Source organism: Prunus avium, chromosome 3, assembly GCF_965620075.1.
Source record: "Prunus avium chromosome 3, drPruAviu1.hap1.1, whole genome shotgun sequence".
NCBI lineage: Eukaryota > Viridiplantae > Streptophyta > Magnoliopsida > Rosales > Rosaceae > Prunus > Prunus avium.
In genome coordinates, this window is record NC_142286.1 from 11,571,920 (window position 1) to 11,582,367 (window position 10,448).

General features: G+C 40.7%; 1 protein-coding gene across 1 annotated transcript; it reads left to right on the forward strand.

Moving 5' to 3' along the window:
* The first annotated feature begins 7,876 nt into the window (after window positions 1-7,876).
* LOC148295629 (uncharacterized) lies at window positions 7,877-8,849 on the forward strand. Its single transcript, XM_088250549.1, has 2 exons — window positions 7,877-8,627; window positions 8,659-8,849. The coding sequence occupies exons 1-2, from the start codon at window positions 7,877-7,879 to the stop codon at window positions 8,847-8,849; spliced, it is 942 nt and encodes a 313-aa protein (XP_088106675.1).
* Window positions 8,850-10,448: the final 1,599 nt, after the last annotated feature.

Here is a 10,448-nt window from a genome sequence, read left to right on the forward strand (position 1 = left end):
TTCTTGGCCTGGGATCAACATGCTCTGGTGCTCGGATGGGGTCATGATCTTCATGAGACTTGTTCCAATGGATGTTAACTACAACATATCCAAATTTGAGCTCCATTGGACAAGTATTGCCTATCCAACCAATCCAGCATGTTACCACAGCTCTGGAAATCCGATTTTGGCCAGCTTTCACCTCCTTTGTGTCATCTTAATTTCTTGTTACCATAACTCTTGGTAACAAGGAATTACCTTTGTAAAAGAGATATATTCTGAAGCATTTGGCATCTTTGTGAAGTCAAGGCTTCATCATGACAAAGGAGACAAAGGATGATGGGTGAAGATTTTGGCAATAGAATACTAAAAGTAAAAGCTGGAAAGGAGGAGAGAGGGAAGAAAAGTTAATTGCAATCTGAAGTGGGAGAGGTTTTGAACGTGGGAAAGGAAGTCATTCTATCATTCTACACATCTAGAGCAGATTTTGGAGAGCTTGGAGCTAGGAGAAAGCCAAGGTGCAGCCAAGCAAAGTGGAGAAGAAAGCTTCCACCATTGATGACCTTGAAGCTTTCATCATTTTCTCAAAATCTGTAAACTCTTTCTAATTTTATTTTGAGTTTGTATTTGGAATAAGTATGAGCAACTAAACTTCATAGCTAGGGCTTAGGTTGAAGCCCTAAACATGATTACCTTATTGTTTTGATACTTGAGTGTATGAATTTCTAGATATTGTTGATGAATTCCAATTCACCAAATTAATCTATCCTTGATGTGTGTTTTTCCTTGGTTGGCCATCTTTGAAAGCATGCTTCTTGAGATTGTTGGGATTATGTGTATCTTCATGTTATCCTAAGCAATAAATGGATGAAGTAAGAATCATCCATGTGAATTGGTTTCTTGAATACCTAATGTAAACACCATGCTATTAGGATTCTTGTGATGTTCATATTCTCTTTGAACTTAATGGGTTCTCCTTGTAATTGAATCGAAGTACGAACCATACCTAGGTTCGGTTATGGGGAGGGCACAAGTATTGTAGCACGAACCATGCACTTTACGTATATTAGAGAGAATCAATGCGTCTTGAGCCACGACCCATGGTCTTGATTGCGAACATTTTCATCAACACGTTTAGAGTTCATCATTTGAGTATTCATGAACTTGGGTAGAATTGTTTAGGGTGGATTCCGAAACCCTAGTGTTTGTTACAATTTGATTCCACTCTTTGATAATTCATCTCTGCCACTCTCATTTAATTTCAAAGTCCATTTACTTTCATGCAATAGAAATAGGTCACTTCAAACAAATCAAACCCCCCCCTCCCCCCAATGTGTGTGTGAGTTGCGTGTTTGACACGTTATGTGTCTTTGTTACTGAATTTTATTTGTTTCCATAATTGTTTTGGACTTTTGGTCTGCGCTGTGTTCTTCCATTTTCTGTGCTGAATCCAACCGTATAAAGAACGTGAATTTTGGACGTACGGTTGGAAAGTTATAGGTCAAAAATTGGACAGAGGTCGAAACTGAAAAACAGAGAAAACGACTATGCCCAGAAACGACCGGTCGCTTTTACCTGCCGACCGGTCGCTCATCACGTCAAATTTGAGTTTCGACTCTGCCCAGAAACGACCGGTCGCTTTTACCCGCCGACCGGTCGCTCATCACGTCAAATTTGAGTTTCGACTCTGCCCAGAAACGACCGGTCGCTAGTGTCTCACGACCGGTCGCTCAGCACACAATTCTGAAATTTCGATTCTGTGAAGAAACGACCAGTCGCTGGTTACTGTTCACAACACACTTCCTTTTTGTTTTGTTTGTTTCTTTTACATTTCTTTACTTTCTTTTTAGTTTCAAATTTGCATTTGTGCATTGTGGTGTGTTAATTAAGTGTTCTCTTTGTACTCGAATTAGAACTTATAGGAAACCGACGAGTTCTTCGTGGGATCGACCCCGTACTTACATAATCTATACTTCGATAGATTCGTGCACTTGCGGGTATTTTTAATTGGTTGTTTGCACATTAATTTATGTCCTTTTAGGAATGCAACAATTTTTGGCGCCGTTGCCGGGGAACTGGCACGGCTGCTTATCTGTTTTGTTTGAGTATGTTTAGAGTACTTAGTTTTATTTTTGTTTATTGATTGTTGTTTCATTTTATCTTGATTTGTTTTTGTTTCTTTTTCTTACAGGAACATCCGAGGAGTCACCTCCACCATCACCAATGGCAGCCGCAACTGAAATTGTGGAACTTACTATGCAAGAATACTCCCATAAATTTGTGATGGAGGAAGCAAATGCATTTGGCTCATTTCAGAATGAGTTGACTATGAATGAATATTTCCAACAAACATACAATCCGGAGTGGAGAAATCATTCGAACTTTTGGTGGACCGACAATCCAAATTTTCAACAAGGGCCATATCAACCATATCAAGGCCAACAACATACTCGCCCACCTCATGGTCAAATGCACTATTACAATCCACCACAACCACCACCTAACTAATCAAGTTCAAATCAATCTCACCCACAATCTACAGGAAAATCTTTGGAAGAACTTGTTGCTTCAATGGCTAGAAACACAGATAGTTTCATCACTGAGACAAAAAGCTACATGCAGAGGAATGCCACCCACATGCAGAAAACGGATAAGGCCATTGCCAATCTAGAAACTCAAGTGGGACAAATTGCTACAGCTTTGAGTCAAAGGGAACCTGGTATGATGCCTAACCAACCAGTGATTAATCCAACTGGGCGTGAGCATGTTCAAGCAGTTACCTTGAGAACTGGTAAGGTAATTGGTGAAATTGATGGTTCTAAAAATTTGATTCACAATGTTGATGACATGCAGGTTGAACAAGTGACTGAGCCTAAAGAAAAGGATGAAATCAACAAAGAGAAAGATAAACAAGCAGCTTCTCCATCCGAATGGATCCCAAAGCATGAACTTGCAAGAAGGGCAAGAAAGGAGAAGGTAAGTCGTGAACCTACTGATGAAGAAATCTTACGTGCTCCTTTTCCTCACAGGCTTATGAGTTCCAAAAAAATTCAACAAGCCAAGGAAATATTGGAAACCTTCAGAAAAGTGCAAGTCAATATTCCTCTCCTGGATGCAATCAAGCAAATCCCGAGTTATGCAAAGTTCTTGAAGGACCTTGGTACCAACAAGCGGAGATTCCAAGATCATGAAACGGTTGCACTAACGGAAGAAGCTTCTGCTGTTTTGCAAAGGAAGCTCCCTCCCAAATTGAAAGATCCAGGAAGTTTTACAATTCCTTGCATTATTGGAGATAAATTGTTTGAAAAAGCTTTACTTGATTTAGGTGCTTCAATTAATCTGATGCCTTATTCTGTTTTTGAAGCCCTTAACTTAGGTGATCTTAAACCAACTTCTGTCAGCATTCAATTGGCGGACCGATCAGTGAGATATCCAAGAGGTATATTGGAAGATGTACTTGTGAAAGTAAATGATCTCATTTTACCAGCTGACTTTTTGGTGCTAGAAATGGAAGAAGCTCCTATTCCGGATGCGGATCTTCCATTGATTCTTGGCCGCCCTTTCATGGCCACTGCAGATACTGTGATCAATGTTCGACAAGGAACATTGACAATGACAGTTCAAGGGGAAACAATAAAGTTCAATATATATGATGCCTTCAAACTCCCCAATGATGAACATGAATGTTTTCGTATTGATACATTGTGTCATATTGTGCAAAATACATTTAATAGTACTCATGGTACAGATTCATTAGAAAAGGTGTTGATACAAAATCCTCAAGTTGCTGAAATTGTTGATGATGAGTTACATGAGGCTGTGCAATGCCTTGATGCATGTCCAGCCATACCACGTAAGTACGCTCCAAATTTTATACCTTTGCCAGTCAATACTGAAAAGCTTGTTCCTTCTCTTGACAGGGCACCTGAGTTAGAGCTCAAACCATTGCCATCCCACTTGAAGTATGTTTATTTAGGTGAAACAGAGACATTGCCAGTGATTAATGCTAGCAGTCTCAATGTGGAAAATGAACAGAAATTGATGCGAGTGTTAAGAGAACACAAGGGAGCAATTGGTTGGAGTATTGCGGACATCAAGGGAATAAGCCCAACAAGATGCATGCATAGAATTTTATTGGAATTTGATTCCAAACCCACAAAAGATGCTCAAAGCAGGTTAAATCCAATCATGACAGAGGTAGTTCGAAAAGAAATTCTGAAACTATTGGATGTGGGTATAATTTATCCTATTTCCGATAGCAAGTGGGTAAGCCCGGTCCAAGTGGTTCCTAAAAAGTCAGGAATAACTGTTGTAAGAAATGAGGAAAATGAACTTATTCCTTCTCGTGTCAAAACGGGATGGCGTGTTTGTATTGATTATAGAAAATTAAATACCGCCACCCGAAAAGATCATTTTCCATTACCCTTTATTGACCAAATGCTTGAACGTCTTGCAGGTCACAGTTACTACTGCTTCTTGGATGGCTATTCAGGATACAACCAAATTGCCATCGCTCCTGAAGACCAACACAAGACGACATTCACATGTCCTTATGGTACCTTCGCCTACCGGCGTATGCCATTTGGATTGTGTAATGCCCTGGCCACCTTCCAACGATGCATGATGAGTATTTTCTCCGATATGGTAGAAAAATTTATTGAAGTATTCATGGATGATTTTAGTGTGTTTGGTCATTCATTTGATTCATGCCTTAACAACTTGTCTTTAGTTTTGCAAAGATGCCGGGAATGCAACTTAATTCTCAATTGGGAAAAGTGTCATTTCATGGTACAACAGGGAATTGTTTTAGGTCATGTGATTTCCAGTCAAGGCATTGAGGTTGACAGAGCCAAAGTAGATGTGATAAGCGGTTTGCCACCTCCCACATCAGTGAAAGAGATCCGATCCTTCTTAGGACATGCCGGGTTCTATAGAAGATTCATAAAAGATTTTTCTAAGATCTCTCGACCATTGTGTAGCTTGCTTGCCAAAGATGCAAATTTTGATTTTAATGATGAATGTTTGGCAGCTTTTCAAAAGCTCAAAACTCTTCTCACAACTGCACCTATCATTATGCCTCCAAATTGGAATTTACCTTTTGAATTAATGTGTGATGCATCTGATTTTGCAATTGGAGCTGTTTTGGGACAAAGAGTTGAGAAGAGATTGCATGCCATATATTATGCAAGCCGTACCCTTAATGATGCTCAATTGAACTATTCAACTACTGAGAAAGAGCTTTTAGCTGCAATTTTTGCTTTAGAGAAATTTCGTTCGTATTTGATAGGCTCTAAAGTAATTGTTTTTACTGATCATGCAGCTTTGAAATATCTCTTGGCAAAGAAGGAAGCAAAACCAAGATTGATACGATGGGTTTTGCTGCTCCAAGAGTTTGATATAGAAATCAGAGATAACAAGGGATCGGAGAATGTGGTAGCTGACCACCTTAGCCGATTGATCACTAACTCCAATACCGAAGAAGACACTCTTCCTCTTCGTGAATCCTTTCCTGATGAGCAACTTTTTGCATTGCAAATTTCTGACCCATGGTATGCTGACATTATCAATTTTCTTGCTACAGGAAATATACCAAGGGACTTGTCAAGAGGTAAAAAGGACAAATTGCTGAAAACCACCAAGTCCTATGTGTGGGATGACCCATACTTGTGGAAGTATTGTTCGGACTCCGTGATTAGGCGATGTGTTCCCGAGACCGAATTTCAGTCTATACTCACATTCTGTCACTCGAACGCATGTGGTGGCCACTTTGGAGCCAAGAAGACAACATTAAAAGTTTTGCAAAGTGGATTCTATTGGCCAAGCTTGTTCAAAGATGCCTCACAATTCTGTCTATCTTGTGATAGGTGTCAACGGATGGGTAACATTTCATCTCGAAATCAAATGCCTTTAAATCCAATTCTAATTGTTGAAATATTTGATGTATGGGGAATAGATTTCATGGGACCATTTCCTTCATCTTTTGGAAATCTATTTATTCTACTTGCGGTTGATTATGTTTCAAAATGGGTGGAAGCAATTCCAACCAAGACTAATGATGCGAAAGTTGTTCTTAGCTTTCTTCGAGCCAATATCTTTTGTAGGTTTGGAACACCGAGGGCCATCATTAGTGATGGAGGATCCCATTTTTGCAATCGATCATTTGAGACCCTACTCAAGAAGTATGGCATAACTCACAAGGTGTCCACCCCCTATCACCCTCAAACTAGTGGACAAGTGGAGATTTCTAACAGAGAGGTGAAGCATATATTAGAGAAGACTGTTGGTCCTACTCGAAAGGATTGGTCTATGCGCCTTAACGATGCTCTCTGGGCCTACCGAACTGCTTACAAAACTCCAATCGGTATGTCTCCATTTCTCTTAATCTTTGGTAAACCTGGTCATCTACCTGTCGAGCTTGAACACAGGGCCCTTTGGGCAATTAAGAAGTACAACTTCGACATGAAGGAAGCAGGAGATATCAGAAGGTTACAACTGAGTGAACTGGACGAGCTTCGCAATGATGCTTATGAGAACGCAAAAATTTACAAAGAAAAAACAAAGGCGTTTCATGATAAGCATATCATTAGAAAGTCGTTTGAAGTAGGGCAAAGAGTATTACTCTTTAACTCTAGGTTCAAACTCTTTCTAGGTAAGCTTCGTTCCCACTGGACTGGCCCATTTGTCGTTACTAATGTTTTTTCCTATGGTGCAGTTGAAATCCGACCAATAGGCATAGGAAAGGAATTCAAAGTTAATGGGCATAGGTTGAAAATCTACCACGAAAATGCTTTGCATCGAGAAGATGAAGTGCTCCACTTCATTGATGTACCTGCTATGGTGCAAAACTGAGTTGGGAAGGTAAGTCCTTAATAAAATGAAAAAAAAAAAAAAAAAACCCACGAACGACCGGTCGGTTTTCCATTGCGACCGGTTGCTCTGCGCGAATTGCTGAAGATTTGAATCTGCCTAAAAACGACCGGTCGCTTTTGCCTTGCGACCGGTCGCTCTTTTGGTATTTGGAAAAATGAATCTGTGAAGAAACGACCGGTCTCTTTTCGATTGCGACCGGTCGCTCTTCGCGTATTTCTTTTACTTTGAATCTGTTTCAAAGAGACCGGTCGCTTATCACTTGCGACCGGTCGCTCGTCGCATTTTTTTATTTTTAAAACAGGTTCTTTTTCTTTCTTTTCTCTCTTCTCTCTCCTCACTTCTTCTTCTTCCCAGCACAGACCCCCCCCTTCCTCGTCTCCTCTCTTCTCCCTCCCTCTAAATCCCTCACAACCCACCCTAATCCTAACTCAAATCACACTTTTCTCACTTGATTTTTCGAGTAGAATCCATTTTTGGCATCTATTCTTTGAAATTTCAAGTATTTCATCAATTCTAGGGAGATTTTCAGTTAGGGTTCCAAAAACACCAAGGTAATTTTCGATTTTTTCTTAGTGTTTTCTCTTTGATTTTCTTACTCTAATGCTTCCTATAGTTGTTTTGTATCTAATTTGTTGATTCTCTTGTTTTTGTTTTGGGTTTGGATTGTGATTATCAATTGGTGTGATTTTGCTCAATTGGGTATGTTTTTCTCACTCTCAATCTCTTATTTGATCATTGTCATTGATATTTGTGTTTATTATTGAAATTTTGTCATTATGGTTGAATTTTGGGAATGTGGTTTACATTTTGGAAATTTTGTCAACGTGGTTTATATTTTGGAATAATTGTGCATTGTGATTAATTTTGTGGCATTGTTGAATTTGTGCATCATTGTGGATTGAAATTTTCGCTTTGTGAATGCAATTCTGGCATTGTGGTTAATTTTTGGTATTTGTGACATATTTGGGAATTGTGGCATGAATTTTGTTGTTGTTTTGCTTTGTGCATATTGGTTTATTTTTCTTAGATGTCTAAAGCTAGAAAAGGTACCAGAGGGGGTGCATCTTCTTCCGGAAGTGCCCCTCAACCGGAAGAGGCAATGCTCACTGCCACTGTGGTTACTGAGCGTAACGTAGATCTTAGTCCCTCCATCCAAACCGCTGGACTTATTCAAGTCCAGCACCTTCTTAGGGACCGAAACCTCTTACCTTTAGCTCGTATCTATAAAAAATACAATGAATCAATTGTGCGGGAGTTTTATGCTGCTTTCCCTAGGGAGGAGCCTAGAGATAATGACAATGTGCCCATTAAGGTTCGGGGCAAAAATTTTGAACTATCCACCTCCATTATCTCTAAGGTTCTTCACTTGCCTGAGGGGAATACTGATGCGTGGAACCAATATGTAAATAGAGATTTTGATATGCAAAGCGCAGCTGAAAGACTTTTTTATGCTGACCCTGCTGCCTTTGCATCTCAAACCAAAAAGAATGTCCTCATTCAGGGTAAGTTGACACCCTACTTTGCCATCCTGTGGAGCTTTGTGCGCCACAACATCTACCCATCCGGCCAACGGTCGGAAATTCCCATAGTAGGGGTCAAGATCCTGAAAGTTTTGCATGAGGGAACTTTTTCCCTACCTATTGATGACATTATTTTTGAACGCTTAAAGGCTTGTGCACGTAAGAAAAGCATCATATATTATCCTTGCCTTGTTAGCATGATTTGTGAGTGCTCAGGTGTTCGGGCTCGCCCTAATGATATATTTGTTGAGCCCATGGGTCCCATTTCGAACACTTCTGTGTCCAAGAGTATCTCTCAGAGGCGCAATGCACCTGCACCGGCTCCAGTGCCGCCCCATATGCTACCACCACCACCACACAGGCCGGCCTCATCACAGCCATTCCCACCTGCTCCCAATGTCGACACTTCTGCTTGGGAGCCCTCTCTCCAAGCCATTTGGGACTTGCAGATGCTTCAGTACCAGCAGATGCAACATATGAGCACCTCCATTGACGCCATTTGGACGCACCTCCAGATGCCAGGTCAACCCGGGACCTCTGATGGTGATGATGGTGATGATGGTGATGATGGTGATGATGTTCAGTAGTACTTTGAGTATTGTACCCTTTTGAACTTTTCGTTTATTTTGTTTTTGGATTTTATTTTAAGACGGTTGTTAGTTTGATTATTTCAACTTTCATTGTTAGTTCAATTTTTTTGTTGTTGTTTACTTTTCCTTTTATTTTGTGATTATACATCCCAATCTTTCTATGTTTCATATAAGTTTGGGAAGTGTTTTCAATTCATTAATGCACAATCAGAAATTAGGCGTGAATGCTTTTTCATTTCATAACATGTGAGTACTTACACAAACGTGAAAATGCGTACATAAAATTCCTAATCACATGTTCATTGTTGCATTCTGCTCCACCTGAGGCTTCTGCTAATTGCCTCTGTTTGTTCTTGCTTGTAGAATCTGCAGCAGCTCTACATGATCTTCATTCCTTTTGTGCAGCATCTCTACATGCTGGGTGGCACTGTAAAGCCGCTTCTGCAGGTCCGCCACTTGAGCTTTCAGGGCCGCCACCTCCTCACTCAGTGCCCCGCACTCTCTTGTTCTCGCCAGTAGGCGCATGCCCAAATTTGTGGCCGAGACCGCGTTGAGCACGGTTAAATTGTGGGACTCGTCCACTGCCATCTTGTCAGACCTCTGCGCCACATGCAGATGATCTGCAACTGTAAGTCTGCTGACAGTCATGCCTTCCGGCAATACTGCCCTCCACGGCATCGCCTCAGAGAAGTTTGAGGCCGAGCCATGATGGTATGAGGAGTTTGGGAAGATAGGGTTTGGAGGAGCCCGTATCTGGGCATTTGGTGGTGCAAGCGACAACTCAAGGTTAAGGTCATCAATAAGCATATCTGGGGATGCCATTGATTTTTATGTCTGGACTATTTGATGGTTTTTCTTGAGTTTGCAGGATGAAATGCAGGGTACTCCTTCTTTCAACCGAGAAGTGGTTTAAATAGACATATGCTCATAAGGGAGCCGACACCACTTTGCATTTCCTGAGCAATTTGCGGTTGCCTCCAGTTAAAAGGGAAGCATTTCTACTTTCACTTTACTTTCTTTTCCTCCCTGTTTTCTGGTGCATTGTGTTTTGATTTCTTTTTAGTTTGTCGTTTTTGTTTTATTTCAGTTGGGGAAGCGTGTTTTGTTTCTTTTTCTTTTGTCGCATTCCCTTTATTCCCGTTTGGGAAGTGCGTTTTGTTTTTCTTATTTGTCTTTTGCAACTTTCTTTTATTTTATTTCCGAAAACGAGAAAATAAAAATTTAAAAAAAAAAAAAATACACGGGAAGGGCAAAGACAAACAGGCACACCAATAATACATTAGAAATCATTCTTTCACAGTGCTCGGTGTCTCGACCATTGGACCTTTGAGTTTAGCCCTATGGCTATCCTCTTCCGGGGCTTCACGCACAGCCTCTTGGGGCTCATCACTTGAGCTCCCAAAGATCGCACTCTTAGCTTGAGCGTACCTACTCTCGCGATCTGTTTTCTTGCGTTTATCCGGTTGGTCCAGGTCCTCCAGCTGCTTTC

Coding starts and splice junctions, on each gene's coding strand:
- LOC148295629 (XM_088250549.1), top strand. CDS start 7,877: ATGTCTAAAGCTAGAAAAGGTACCAGAGGGGGTGCATCTTCTTCCGGA. Junction 8,628..8,658: donor TATATTTGTTGAGCCCATGG/GTCCCATTTCGA, acceptor TGTGTCCAAGAG/TATCTCTCAGAGGCGCAATG.